The following is a 15,634-nucleotide window of genomic DNA, read 5'->3' as shown; positions in this document are numbered from 1 at the left end:
TACAGTCCAAAGCGAGAAAGAGGAATCTGGGGCCTTAAATGCCCAATTAAAAACCCTAATGGAGAAGAAAGTTATTGCAACAGATAGTGGGGAGCACAGCAACTCCGAGGGGGACAAAGAACCAACAAGAGGGACCACACCAATAATGGAGGCCCAAACCACCACAATCTCTGCAGCTGGCCTCATGGAATCTCTCGGAAAATTCTCACTCCATCACAAAGAACCTCAAGCTGAGACAGAGTCAACGAGAACATTTATTGACTTGTGCCCTGAGAAGGAACCCCACCCGACACCAACAAACACAAAGAAGCTCATCAAGGGGACCTCAAAGCAAACCATCAAGGAGACCAGGCCTGAAGGAACCAAAAACTCAGATCCCGAGAATGGTGAGGCGCATGACCTGCACGACCAAACTGGTTCTTCAAACCTCAAACAGTGGAAAAGAAGAGCACGTTTCCCACTACCATCATCGGAGGAAACCACCAAATATCTACATGAACCCAAGAGGAAAGAGTGTGAATCTGACCCCACTTCCCCCATGGAAATGGATAACTCACCAGTCCTACAAAAACCCCGAGTTTCAACGGTGGAGGCTGCGGCGCAGCCCCGCCGATCATCATGAAAACAGTCAGCTGGAATTGCCGCGGGCTTGGGAACCCGGAGGCAATTCGAGCTGTGCGACAGCTCACCAAATCTGAAGCCCCCAACCTTGTCTTCCTTATGGAGACAAAGAAGATGTCACATGAAATCCAGAAAGCTTGTAAACTAAAAGGCTTTAATTGTGTTTTTGCTGTTGATTGTGCAGGTGATGGGAATAGGAGGGCAGGAGGTCTTGCCCTCTACTGGAAGTCAGACCTGGACCTCTCAATTGTTTCCTACTCTCCAAACCACATTCAATGCACCATCCCCATTGACCACGCAAACAAGACGGCAACACTCACAGGCTTCTATGGCTTCCCTGAGAAGCAACACAGATGGAAGTCTTGGCAACTGTTGAGGTCTCTGAAACCACAGGACCAGTCCCCGTGGATGTGCTTCGGGGATTTCAACGAAATTACCTGCCAAGAAGAGAAACTTGGTGGCCTGCCATGGAGATTCCAGCAATCGGAAGCTTTCCTCCAGTCCATTGAGGTATGCGAACTGCTGGACCTTGGTTCCTCCCAACCAATCTACACTTGGTCCAATAAGAGACCGATTCCCCATCACATTGAGGAAAGACTGGATCGGGCCATGGCAAATTTGGAATGGCAACAACTCTGGAACTCTATCTTTGTCTCACATAGGCCAAGATTCGATTCTGATCATTGCCCCATCACCATTACTTGCTCTATGAGACGTAAGAAGAAACGGAGGAGGACCAAGTTGTATAGGTTCGAAGAACTCTGGCTTCGAGACAAGGAGTGTGAGGAGATTGTGGCTACAGTCTAGGGACACACTCACGGCTCTGCTGACCACCGAGTCATTGCCACTGGCGCCAACCTCCAACTCTGGGGAGAGAACCGGTTTGGGAACCCCTCCAAACGTGCCCATGAGCTCAAGCTGAAGCTGAAATCCCTCAATGAGCAGACCCAGACAGAGGCTACAATCCTGGAGACCAAGAACACCGAGTGTGATCTTCATGACCTCCTCAAACAAGAGGAAATCTATTGGAGCCAACGATCACGTGCTAGTTGGCTCACCCACGGGGACAGAAACACTGCCTTTTTCCACAAGAAAGCCTCACAAAGAAACTCCAGGAACACCATAGACTCCATTGAAGATGACCTCGACAACAGGGTAGTGGAGGAAGAAGATATTGCTGCAGTCATTAACAGTTACTTCCAGAACCTCTTCCAAGCTACTACTCCTCCACCGCTAACAAATGATCCCTCAGCCCTGGTTAGTGGGAGAATCACGAACTCACATTTGTTAACCCTGACAAGCCCTTACAGCCACACAGAAGTGCTAGAAGCCCTCAAAAGTATGCATCCAACCAAAGCTCCGGGAAGCGACGGTACTCCGGCTCTCTTCTACAAAAAATTCTGGAACATCGTGGGGGAAGATGTTTCCAATTTGGTGATCCAGATCTTGAATGGTCAGAAAAGCCCTAAAGATATTAACCACACTCTCATTGTTCTCATTCCCAAAATCAAAAAGCCGACCCACACTAGCCATTACCGGCCAATAAGCCTATGTAACGTGCTATTCAAGCTGGTAACGAAAGTCCTTGCAAACCGCCTCAAGTTGATCCTTCCTGACATCGTCACTGAGAACCAAAGTGCTTTTGTCCCCCACCGCCTTATCACAGATAATGCACTCTTGGCCTTCGAATGCTTCCATCACATGAAAAACAACAAGAGCAAGTCAGGCCATATGGCACTTAAACTCGACATGTCAAAAGCTTACGATCGAGTCGAATGGCACTTTCTGGAACGGACCCTAACCCATTATGTCTTTCCTCAAACCTGGATCCAGGTAGTCATGAGTTGTGTGTCGACGGTGTCCTTCTCGATTATGATTAATGGGAGCCCTGACAAACCTTTCTCTCCCCACAGAGGCCTTCGGCAGGGAGACCCCCTCTCCCCCTACCTCTTTATCCTTTGTGCGGAGGTGTTCTCTGCCATGATCCAGCAAGCAGTTATAGTCAAGTCCCTCTCCGGAATTCGCATAGCCCCTATAGCTCCCTCTCTATCACACCTTCTCTTTGCGGACGACAGTGTTGTGTTCGCCAAAGCTTCAGTGCATGAGGCAAGGGTTATTCTCCAAATTCTTCAGAACTATGAGGCCGCATCAGGGCAGAAAATTAACCTGGAAAAATCTGAGATCTCCTGGAGTAGCGGGGTCCCATCCTCAAGGGTGGAAGAACTGAAACAGGTTTTGGGAATGAGAACCGTGGAGAGCCACCACCGTTACCTTGGCCTCCCCACCATGGTGGGTCGCTCTAAGGCCCAGGTCTTCTCCTTCGTGAGGGATAGGGTATGGAAAAAATTGAAGGGCTGGAAGGAACGAAGCCTCTCAAGAGCAGGTCGGGAAGTCCTTGTCAAGTCAGTGGCACAATCCATCCCCACCTATATCATGGGGTGTTTTGCTCTCCCTACCTCTTTGTGCAACCACATAGAAAGTCTCATTAGCAAATTCTACTGGGAGGGAGACGTTGACAAAAGGAAAATGCATTGGCTCAGTTGGGAGAAGATCACAAGAAGAAAATCTAAAGGGGGGCTTGGATTCAGAAATATCAAAAGTTTCAACAGTGCACTTCTAGCAAAACAATGGTGGCGTCTCAGGACTAAGCCTCATTCCCTCCTAGCCCGTACGCTAAAAGCTAAATATTTCCCAAATTGCCCGGTGGATGAGGCACGGCTAGGCTACCGACCCAGTTTTACTTGGAGGAGCATATTGGGGGCCAAGGGTGTCATTGACAAAGGTGCTAGATGGCGAATTGGAGATGGAAGTCAAGTGAAGATTTGGAAGGATTGCTGGTTACCAATATCGCTTACAGTAAGGGAGCAAACCTCTAATAACCTTAACCGGGTTGCTGATCTCATCATCCCTGGCACTGGAAATTGGAATTCTCAGCTGATCAATGCAAATTTTTCCCAGTTTGAAGCGGAGCATATCCTCCAGATTCCCCTCCCTGTTACCCAAAAGCCCGACCGTCTAATGTGGAGTAACTCAAAAAATGGAGATTACTCAGTGAAGTCAGGACATCACCTCATTCAAGCAGCAGCCTCAGAGTCCCACCCATCTACCTCAAGCCCAGACTCCTTCTAGTCAGAACTTTGGGAGATCACCACCCTCCCACGTTGCAAAGAGCTGGTGTGGAGAGCTGCTCATAATGCCCTTCCTGTGAAACAGTGTCTGGCAAGAAGAGGGATTGGTGTTGATATTATTTGTCCCATGTGTGGGGAAGCTGAAGAAACCATTAGACACGCTCTCATTACTTGCCCGGAAGCCAGGAGAACCTGGTTCCTCTCTCCCTTGGGCCTCCGCGTCGACGAGCCTTCAACACCAAGCTTCAAAGCTTGGATTGAGAACCTGCTCCAATGTCTACCAGAAGAGGGAATCCAATGGTTGTTTGGCTTAATTTGGGCCATTTGGAAGAGAAGAAATACTTGGCTCTTCGAGGAGAAGCGTTTGTCCTACTCACAAGTTGTCACCCAAGCTTCGCTGTTGCTGGCTCCAGATGATGCAGACAAAAAACACCACCCACGTAATCCTTCTACTACCCCTTCCCGCTGGAAACCACCCCCTAGGGACAGGATCAAGGCAAACTTCGATGCCTCAATCCGCCAGTCAGTGGGAACCGGGCTGGGAGTTATCTTCAGGAACCATCTGGGAAACTCCATGGCAGCAGGTGCGCACTTCATTCCCTCCACCTTTGACCCTGCAATCGCAGAAGCAATGGCTTTCCGATGGAGCATCTCTGTGGCGAAAGACCTGGGCTTCCAAGAGGTTGAATTTGAAACGGACTGCCTCAGTCTCTTCCTCGCATGGAAACGAAACGTCCCTTTCAACAACTACTTGGACTCCATTGCACAAGACTGCATGTCTCTTTCTTTAGTTTTCAAGAGTTGTAATTTACTTAATTGTCGTAGGAATGCTAACGCAGCGGCTGACCACATCGCCCATCTAGCTTTTGACTACCAGGATCACGTTTGGGTAGAACTTGATCCTCCTGGTACAACCATCTTGCTTAGACAAGAAGCCCTCTTTTGTACTGGTAATGAGGTTTCTACCTCCTGATTAATATAAGTATGGAAGTTCAAAAAAAAAAAATTAAGGACGGGGTCAGGAATACTATACTCACTTTTTGACACAAACTCTTTTATATTTTTAATTAAACAAACGGAATAAACTTCTGTTACTCATAATGTGAATTTGAATATGTAATTTTATAGAATTCATTATTTATCATGTTTGTTTAAATTTAATTTATTAGAGAGTAATTAAATTTGATTTTCCCTCACTAACCTTATTTTACTTGGGATCATGTGTTTCGAGAAGTTAATTCAATTGCTGATGCGTTAGCTAAGCACCGCCTAAGATTGAGTATGGAGTCGAAAGTCTCTGATTTTCTTCCTAATTTTTGTTCAATAGCTTTTATGTTAAATAGTGCTTTCACGGTCTATATTGTAGGCAGGGCCGGCCCTGGGCCTGTGCAAGCAGACCCACAGCCCAGGGCCTCCAAAAAGAAGGGCCCAAAAAAAAAATTCGATTTTTTTACAGCGGTTATCCTTAAAGAACCGCTGTAAATAATCTATCTTTTACAGCGGTTCCGACCGCTGCATAGTCTTTTACAGCGGCGAGCTCTACAGCGGGTCCGAACCGCTGTAAACGGTAAAATTTAACCGCTGAAAAATGCTTTTTTTGGCGTAGTGTTCCCATTAAACTTTCTTTAAAAAAAAATTTAGGGGTTCATTTTTATTATTTACCCAGGGCCTCCAAAATATCGGGACCGACTCTGATTGAGTGTAGGAGGCCCATTGTAGGAGCATGTAGTTTGTGTGCTTTGTTTTCAGCCTACTTCATCAGAAAAATAAAAAGGAAAAGGTCAAGGCCACCTTTATTTACAAATTAAGAAATATTCATTATTATTTATTAAATTAATAATGAGGAAAAGGTCAAGCCCACCCTGTTCTGTAACAAAAAAAAAGCCCACCCTGTTCTTGTAAAAATAAGAAATTAAATATTTAAAATCACAACATTAAACATCGAACTGAAATGGAAATGGACAGGTTATTATCTCCACGACTCAACTCTCAAGTGATGTGAATGCAAAATGGCAGATATAGTACAAAATTGGAAGGAATGTCTCTATTTCAGCCAATTCATGTATGCTTAATGCACACGAAAGTTGTAGTTTCCTTACCTTGCTCTAAATCTATTATTCATCTTTCAAATATTTGAATGGCGTAAATAATGTTCAGCATTTGGCAGGCAATGTATTGTGGAATAATGTCAAACTTTTGATTGAAGCGGTATTAAAATATAAGTCATCATTATCTTAGCTGCTCTCACATTCCTATCAATTACATTAGGGAATATGCTTCAGCTTTAACCAATAGTTTCAGCAATAATTATTTGTCCACACCTCAATTTAGAGGTGGAAAGAGGTGGGGGAGGAGAGAGATAGGAAGAAAAGAAAAAGTAAGAGAGAGAAAGTATAAGATGTGATAGATGATAAGAGGAGAGAGATAGAAATAAAAATAGGTGAAAATGAAGTGTATAAATAAGGAGGTGTGTATATATCATTACTCTTACATTAGATTACCTGAATTTATATAAAACCAAGTGTCCGGTAGTATAGAGAAGTGAGTGCAAAAATCATATAAATAAGGAATAAATATTTGGGGTTTCATTGTAAAATGTTTTACAATTGGATTAAAGTAATGTTCTTATAAAATCTGAGCTACTAGATGTTCTTAATCTTTCGCAATGGTGCACAGTCCTGATCGATCTTACTCCACACTTATTACTTTAAATTTATATACTTAAAAGTATATGAATTTAATTAAAAAATTAGTTTCAAAATATAAAAGATCAATACTATTTACTCCACTAATTTTTTTTTTGAGTTTACTGAAATTGTATTTCTGGCAATTACAGAAAACTGCCACTAATAAGTAATCACTTTTCTAGCATTGTTTATGAGTGCCACAGCGTTTGTTATTTTGTGGCGGGCTTTTCCCTTACTGGGGTTCACTGCTAATGTCTCCATTGATATCGCTGACGCATTATCCTCTTAGGTATTCCGGCGCGTATCGAAGACTGAGTCGCTGCTCCTTCCACGCCTCCGCCGCCACCTTTATCGGAGGAACTTTTTCCCTCCACCGTGGTAAAGGCTCTCTTTCCCTTGATATCTTCATCATTTGTTTTATTTGCATCTAGTTCCCAAAATTAGGAGAGGAAATTACTGCCAAAATCAGGCACTTCTCTGATTTCGGTATTGAAACCTAGTTCAATTCCATTTAAAGATGTTGGCCTCTCTCTAATATTGCTATGAGTGAAATCTGATTTTTAATTTTGGTTGCAGTTAGCTTTATTAAATATATTTGTTCAAATTAGGGATTATGGTTTCTTCATTTCAAAATATTTAGTTTGTGATGATATTTGCTTATGTTATTGTTCTATAAAACAACAAATATACATTATAATGGGACTCAATTCACAACTTAGGTTAGGACTGATTATGAACTCTTGGATTTCGATATTTATGCTGAGGGAGTTACTTGACAAATCTTGGCGTGTCGCTACTTTGATCAAGATGACATGGATGATTGAAATAGCTGATATTGTTAATGGAGATAAAGAACTTACAATTTCCTTGCTATGGAATATGTTTGTTCATTTGCATGTGGCAGCTCTAGTTTACCTTATTTTATGAGTTTCTGCAATGTTGTTGCAGTTGGATTTGGTTTCTAAACTTATAACATTGATAGCAACATGATTTCTTATGTCATTGGACCTGCAGCTGCATGTGTTGGTTGAGAAAACAAGTTTAGGTTGGGGGAGATTTCTAAAATTCGAGGACTTGGCATGGTATGTAGCGTGCTATATGACTTTTGTGTTTGATTTTAGTTGGTTATACAGAATAAATGCACTTCTTGATTGCTTTCTTTTTCCTTACTCATCTGCTATTATACTTGTGTTTTGATCCTTTTTTCAACTAGCAGGGTCTCATAACCAGTGCACATTCTAGTTCCTTGGAGTTGCTTTTGATTTGGATTCAGGTACTTGAACAAGGATACTTTCGACCTTGCAGTTATACTGAGCTTCTCCTTCTGGGCCTTCCACTGACACTGATAGGCCATGTAGCAATAGATTTTTGCATCAGGTGATGGTGATCAAGCGGCAGTGATCAACAACCTTTGTTCTGTAGACACTCTGGGATGAGCGTGGCACAGCCCCAAGATCATCATTGAGCTTCTCTGCAGAAGAAAAGCAAGTAGGAATCCCAATTGAGTCTTGCATATTCTTGATGATGAAGTTCAGGTGCACTGTGCACAGCCTGATAGATATGCGAAGAAGCTATAGAAATCAGAAATTGATAATAAGAGAAGAACGGGTTGGGGTAAGTTATAATATAAACTTGTGAAAGGTGTGAGAGCCTGAAAGATTTTAGTCCCAATTTGAATAAAATTCAGATGCTGCCAGAGGTGTTCTTGGCTGCATTAATTGAAATTTTTCTTAAAAAAGCTGGCATGCTTAAGATTGGTTTTCATATTTCTTTATATGTCACCAGATATCTTTACTGAGGGTGTTTCTACTCAGTGGAAAGACAGAGGTCACTGAAATGTTTTAGGCTGTGACCATTTGGATTATTAGAAGAATGTCAACTTTGTATTCAATTTCAAAATTCAAAAATCTTCATTTATGTCATGCCATTTGTTCTGGATATAAGGAATTGAAGACAGCTTCTGTTTGTCCTCCTGTATATTAATTCATTTAATTTATGTCATTCATTTTATTTTGCAGCTAATCTAAGATGTGTCTCCAGCTTTGAAAATTTCTATCTTTTATTTTAGTTTAGCTGACTTCATTCTGATCATTAATAAACATCAACTAGAGTTCATGCAAGCAGCTGAAACTCAAATTCTAGTCATGCATCAGTTTGCATATTAAATTATGCACTTTCTTGATCAGGTATCACTCTTTTACATTTGGTTATTTTATAACTATGTATGTATACGTTCAATGATTTTTTTTATGTTGACATGCATACCCTAGTCATATTTTCAGGGTCATTTTGGGATCATACAACTTGCTTTTCCCTCCTTTAAAGAATTATCTTTCTTCTTATTGCAAAGCTGTTTGTAATTGTGCCATGTGTGTAGGTTTGATTTATATGGTATGTTTCTTTAGGTACAACTTAAGGCAAATTGATGTTAGCATCTGTCATGTAGTTCATCTAATGTAGTCTTAATATATTAGTTTAAGGTACATCATTGAGCCCATATTGAGATCAAAGTTTTAAAATCCTTGGCTGATTTTGTTTCAATTTTCAGCTTGGATATGTTTAAACTGTTATATTTAATATGATTTTCACCATTGCATGGTTAGTACTAGCTTGACATGTCAGTTTATTTGGTGAAATATATGATGGGAACTCATCACCATCATTGAAAAAACCATAAATGCCTAACTACAAACTAGCTTTTGACCATTTTTGTATGCATGCTGCAAGCAAGCCCATTCTTGGTGAGCTGCAGAGTAACCTGGAACTGAGTGACAGGAACATGGAGGCTTAAAACCAATATGATAAATAGTCTCTTACATTTTAAAAAAAGGAGGACCTTCCTCAACCCAAATAAAATTTTAACTGGAAAATTCTAATTGAATCATAAAATCAGAAAACATTAAATAGATGACAAATTAAAAAAAAATGTTCAGCCCCCCCCCACTCTTTACATAGACATGATCATGGTTGAAACCATTACCAGCATGCTAATATATGAGATTAATTAGCATAGCTAGACAAGAAAATATTAGGGTTGAAACTTGAAAGTGAAAGCTATTCTAATGAAAATAAAGAAAGAAACAAAGAAGAAAATTAAAAACCTCAACCAAAGCAAAGGAACATCTAATTGAAAAAATTAACGAAAATTTGGTATTATGATATATAAATTGAATCTCTGTACATTCTGCACCAAGTTGTGCCGAACCAAGAATATAGGCAATCTCCACTAATCTTATTCCTTTGAACATTGAACAATTATGCAGGTAAATGTACCACGATGAATGAAAATTCTAACTTGATCTAACAATAGTCCAGCTTTCTGATTCAAACCAATCTGTTGGAACTTGATCCCCGACCAGCCGCTGAAGCCGGTCTGCCGGTGAACATTTCCATTCACCAGAATTTGGTGTAGCAGGAACTGAAGTTGTCGTCACGGTGGAAACCCAATCAAAATGAGTTCTTGGAGATGGACATGGCAATGGCTCCTTCTCCTTCACTTGCTCCAATGGAACAATATCATCTGCAATAAAAGGGTGCCCCAGAAGCATCTCTGCACTCCACCTCTTCTTTGGATCCTTAATAAAACACTTCTCAAGAAAATCCTTCCCATGTTTCGACAATTCATCTGGAATTTGTGGCAACTCTTCTCCCATCCCAATTTGAACTAACAAAAACCATGTATTTGTCCCGCTATCCACGTTCCATGCAGGCTTTCCTGTCACCATCTCCACGACGGCGCAACCCAAAGCCCATATATCCGCTGGTGGCTCATACTCACTGTCATTCACGGCTTCCGGTGATAGAAACAAGGGAGTTCCCCTGCACTCCCACGTTGTACTATGTATCTCCCCTTTCTCTTTGGCAAGCCCGAAATCCGCAATCTTAACATCACCATTGTCGAAAACAAGTATGTTCTGAAGCTTGATGTCGCAGTGAACGAACCCCTTCGAGTGAACATGGTGGAGCCCTTCGAGGATGGACCTTGCATATCGGCGAACGAGGGTTTCGGGGAAACGGCGACCACTGTGATTCTTCAGCTGATCAGCAAGAGTGCCACCGGCAGCATACTCAAGAAAAAGATTGTAGTACTCTTCCCCGTTTTCCACGGTTTGATCGTGGCCAAAACACTTGACAATTTGCGGGCACGATCCTAGGCAATGGAGTATCTGTTCCTCGTTTTTGAGCGAAGACGAGGAGTTCACATTGGATGTCTTGACGGCGGTGGGAGAGTGAAAAAGAGTGGAAGTTTTTTTGGGTTTGGCTAAATTGACGGAGGCGAAGCTTCCACTACCAAGCGAGCGTCCACGAACCCAGTTCATGATGTGAAACGTTGATGCTCCTGATCACTCACTCACAGTAATGTTTGTGTGTTTAACTCTGTTTGTGTTTATGAAGAAAGAAGGAAGCTCAAGAGTAGTGGGGGTCGTATTTAAGTCTCGAAGATTATGTATTACTCCAATAACTAACTTAACAAATGACCGGTAGTCTGATAAGAAGACTGTACCCAAAAAAAGGAGATAGATCCTAATAATTGGTTAGGATAGGATAATCAAAGATGATAATTTAGTTAGTGTGCTAAGTAAATAAAGATGTGGTTGCTCGAATTCAAATCCCAGAGATGATATATTATTTAATTAATTTAACTATTGATGGTTAGTGTGAGTATGATTAGAAAATAGATCCTAATTGTGGAATATTCAAAGTTGACTTATTTAGCATTTCAAAAAAAAAAAGATGACTTATTTAGTAATTTAACAATTGATAGATAGAGCAGAAATTCTGATTCGGATCATTGGACGTATGTACATTTTTTCTTGACCGCACTTTGAAAAGTTTAAATGATCAAACTATATAATTAAATATCCCTTAAAAATTGGATTTGCCTCCACTCCACTAGAGTGAATGAGTCATTTTACAAGCATTGTTATTTAAATCTTAATTAGTAATTTCTCAATCAATAATTATTATAATAACTAACTTTTTTTGAACTCATTATAACAACTAACTTAATCTTCTTGTTAGATGAGTTTTTCAATTTGGAGTTAAATCTAAAATATTTGGATATCTATTTGAAAGTTGGAACACGTTTCTTTAATTCAAAATCAATGGCTCAGATTTTGGATAGAGAGGGGATGGAGAGAAGTTGGATGGAGATGATCCAAATCCGCAACATTCTTATGAACAACTTTTCCACAAAAAAAAAAAAGTCGGGTCACTTAACGATCTCCAACTGGTCTATCCTCCTAGGGTTCGAACCCTAGACCTCCATCTCCAACACCTATTTCCACGTTAGCTCAACCAAGTGAGTTACCCCTCTCATCCCTCTAGCTGGTCTATATTATGGAAACGGGTCAATCTTTTTTTTTACAAGAGGAAAAAACGAGTCCATGTTTTGATATCCAAAATTGGATAGAAATTAATCGGGTATCAACTATCTAATTTTTTTTAAATGATCAACTATCTAAAATTACCCATTATTCATTTTTTCTTAAATTCTAGCATTTTTATCAATTACGAGCATTTTTATCAAAATATAATTTTAACCATTTGAACGCGTCTATTGAGCCATTGTAAATTTGTAATGCTTCTTCCACCTTTAAGAAAGAAGAAAAGTCGGTAATGAAAGCTATTAATTATTTTCTTTCCATTTTTTTGAAAATCGAAATAAATCAATTTTTTATTTTAAATTTGATTTTTTTAATTTAAAAAAATGAGTTGATTTATTTTGAATTCGAAAAAATAAAGATAAAAAAATAATTGATTATTATGAATTTTTAAAAATAAATAATTTTATTTATTTCGAATTTAAAAGAATAAATAAATGAATTGGTTTATTATATATAATTTTCTAAAAAGTCATAATAAAATTAATAAAGAGTGAACAATGCCAAAAATACTAGGAGCCTCTAACCGCCACGAAATGCTACAAAAATACCTTCTTTTTTTTTTCCTGAAAGTGCTACAAAACCTGGTTGAATTTTACCTCAAAACTAGGACCGCCACAAACTGCAATTTTTTTTAAAGAAAATAGCATGGTTGCTGGTCGTTATTAGACAACTGCAACGAAGGCACATGGATCCAAATTGGTTGAAATCCCCCCTGTAATTGAGAATTTGCTGCATTTCTCTATCATATTGACATGGTTTGCGCTTAAAGAAAAAAAGAAAACATGAAATCTATACCACTTGTGTAGAAGTGTCAGCAACAGCTAAGATTATTTTCTTTGATTCAGCTGCCTGACTGTGCAAGAGCTGAACAATTTATCTGTTCCAGATTTTCAAATATTATCTTGCAATTTGAGCAAGTATCTCTTGAATTCCAACAAGATATCTTCTACATCTCAATACTTCTGTTGGAAACTTTAACCAACCAACTGGACAATAGATAGATAGACAGACACTACCATTCAATTTCACATATATTACAATTGGGTTCACTCATTGCCGAAGCTCTCATATGATCCCAAAGGTAATTTTCAAAAATTGAAGAGGAAAAAATATCAACTTAGCCAATAGATAGATAGGTAGACACAGACACAGAAAAATTGAGATACACGGTGAATGAGCACAAGAAATGGGTAGAAAGCTAAGACTGATTAATTTAACAACTTTAAAAACACATTTGGGACAGAGGGATCGGAATCTATAAATACCTGATCAGGTACATCAATTAAACAATCTTGAAAATCAGTAATTTCATTATAAGCGCCATAAAAACTAATTTATACATACAAGTAATAGTATCATATTTAGTATTTACTTAAAATGATGAAATTATACGACAAACATTTTGAAGCTATCAGTTACAAAATTTTCTTGCTTATCCTTAGAACTACTCAATTAAGCATCACTCACCCACTCCGCACTCTGCCATTAAACCAACTAAATCAACCTTTAAAGCTCCATCAATTCTAATAGGTATCAATGGAGTGCATGGTTAATCAAAAGTAATATAAGATTGCAATATATGATCTGGATCCTCATCAAATCTCATGTCAGTGACAGCTTATAAGAACTACTTAAATGGATTGAGCCAAAAGCAGCACATCAATTCTGGAGAAGTGGACATTTTTTCCTTACAAACTAGAAAATTTGTTATCAAAACTCATTTCTTTAATTTAAGCTCTATTTTCATCATATTCTTAATTTAATCTCTAATATTTTTTCTCATTTATTATTCAATTCTTAACGAAATGAAGAAGAAGAAAGTGGTAAACCTCACAGAACAAAAAAAGAAATATCAACTGAAATAAAAGATGAACAAAATTGTGTATTTATAAAAAAGAATCTCTATACACAGTACAGTGCCTTGAGTGGCACAAAAGCATGAATCAAAATCCTATTCCTCTTCCTACCAAGTTGTGAACATTGAAAAATCACATAGTTACTTTGAATTGGTCCTACTCTGTTAAAAGTAACAAGCCATGAATATGAATATTGAAAACTCTAACTACTCCTAACAACAGTCCAGCTACCCGATTCTGACCAATCTGTTGGCCTCTGATCCGTCACCAGCCGTCGGAGCCTCTCCCCTGACGAACATAAACAAGATTCTCTGCTCCATTCATCGGAATCCGGTGAAGTTGTAACTGAACTCTTCACAGTGGAAGCCCAATCAAAAAGTTCAAAGTGGTTTCTTGGCGATAAAGATAGTAATAACTCTTTCACTGGCTCCAATGGCAATGAAGCAGTATCATCTGCTACTTCAATGATGAAAGGGTGCTTCAAAAGCATCTCTGCACTCCATCGCTTCCTCGGATCCTTAACAAAACACTTCTCCAGAAAATCCTTACCCTCCTTTGACAATTCCTCAGGAATCAACGGCAACTCGTCTCCGACCCCAATTCGAATCAACAATGACCATATATTTGCCCCGCTTAGCACATTCCACGCCGGCTTTCCGGTCACCATCTCAACCACGGCGCAGCCGAGAGCCCATATATCACCGGGAGACTCGTACTCACTGTCGTTCACTGATTCCGGCGACATAAACAAGGGAGTTCCCCTGCAATCCCACTTGGTGCTCTGTTTCTGCTCCCCTGTTTCCTTTGCTAGCCCAAAATCCGCAATCTTAACCTCATTGTCAAAAACAAGAATGTTTTGCAGCTTGATGTCACAGTGGACGAACCCCTCTGCGTGTACATGCTTAAGACCTTCGAGTATGGACCTTGTGTATCGGCGTACGAGGGTTTCAGGTAACCGGCCACCATGATTCTTCAGCTGATCAGAAAGAGTTCCACGGGCAGCATATTCAAGAAATAGATTATAGTACTCTTCGCCATTTTCTACGGTTTGGTCGTGGCCAAAACACTTGATGATTTGCGGGCATGATCCTAGGCGATTGAGTACTTGTTCCTCGTTTTGAAGCAAAGACGAAAAGTCAACCTCGGAGGATTTGACGGCGGTGGGAGACCGGAACTGCGAGGAAGAGTTTGTAGGTATGGCTAAATTGACGGTGGCAAAGCTTCCGCTGCCAAGTGAGTGTCCGCGAATCCAGTCCATGGTGATGATACTGTTTTGTTTTGTTCCAGTCTATGTGAAATGTTACTAACTTTGTTCTGTGATGTGTTTTAAAGAAGAAAGAAAGAAATAGAAAATAGGAGAAGGCTGAAGAATGGTGTGAAAAATAAGGAAAGTGTGGTTCTATTTAATTGTAGGTATGAACACAATATTTGAATGAAGCACGTGATGGTTAAGGAGGATATTTCCCGACTTGTTTTCTTCCCGAGTGACATGAGATGATTCAGCGTACGTACAACAAGCAGTCTTTATCAATTGACTAGTAGTAAGTCTGATTAGAAGATTCATCCCAAATACAGAATAATTTACAAGATTATCTATTGATTGTAATTTGACAATTGATCAAGATCATTGGATGTAAAAAACCATTTTTCTTGACCGCAGTTTGAACTTTGACTGTTTATCCTTAAACTCACATATATCCTTAAGAATTAAGATAATTAATCTCTCCAATATTCCTCATATCTATTGGAAGTTATACACCTAGTCACCTATACATTCTTTTCATCAATTTTTTTACCTGAATTTATTGGGGTTGTCTAAATGACCCATGATAAAGTTTTGGTTAAATAACTCATCATCCAATTACATTGGAGATAAGTGAGTTGTAATTTCTATATTTTATTTATTAATTTATTTCCAACTCATTTATCTCCAATGTGATTGGATGATGGGTTAT

General features: G+C 39.6%; 2 protein-coding genes and 1 long non-coding RNA gene across 4 annotated transcripts; 1 reads left to right on the top strand and 2 right to left on the bottom strand.

The window, feature by feature from the left end:
- The first annotated feature begins 6,607 nt into the window (after positions 1-6,607).
- LOC130740837 (uncharacterized) lies at positions 6,608-8,458 on the top strand. Of its 2 annotated transcripts, none has more exons than XR_009020269.1 (3): positions 6,608-6,814; positions 7,385-7,518; positions 7,653-8,458. It is a non-coding gene; the product is annotated as an uncharacterized LOC130740837 (long non-coding RNA). The 2 variants fall into 2 exon arrangements; XR_009020270.1 differs by having other exon boundaries at positions 6,616-6,814; positions 7,451-7,518; positions 7,650-8,458.
- A 756-nt stretch (positions 8,459-9,214) lies between these two features.
- On the bottom strand, positions 9,215-10,755 carry LOC130740836 (mitogen-activated protein kinase kinase kinase 20-like). The gene has a single exon (XM_057593546.1). The coding sequence runs from the start codon at positions 10,753-10,755 to the stop codon at positions 9,727-9,729; it is 1,029 nt and encodes a 342-aa protein (XP_057449529.1). The 3' UTR covers positions 9,215-9,726.
- Positions 10,756-13,680: 2,925 nt separating this feature from the next.
- LOC130740834 (mitogen-activated protein kinase kinase kinase 20-like) lies at positions 13,681-15,382 on the bottom strand. Its single transcript, XM_057593545.1, has one exon. The coding sequence runs from the start codon at positions 14,935-14,937 to the stop codon at positions 13,882-13,884; it is 1,056 nt and encodes a 351-aa protein (XP_057449528.1). The 5' UTR covers positions 14,938-15,382; the 3' UTR covers positions 13,681-13,881.
- Positions 15,383-15,634: the final 252 nt, after the last annotated feature.

This window comes from Lotus japonicus, chromosome 2 (assembly GCF_012489685.1).
Source record: "Lotus japonicus ecotype B-129 chromosome 2, LjGifu_v1.2".
Classification (NCBI taxonomy): Eukaryota; Viridiplantae; Streptophyta; class Magnoliopsida; order Fabales; family Fabaceae; genus Lotus; species Lotus japonicus.
This window is presented reverse-complemented; position numbering and strand designations above follow the sequence as displayed.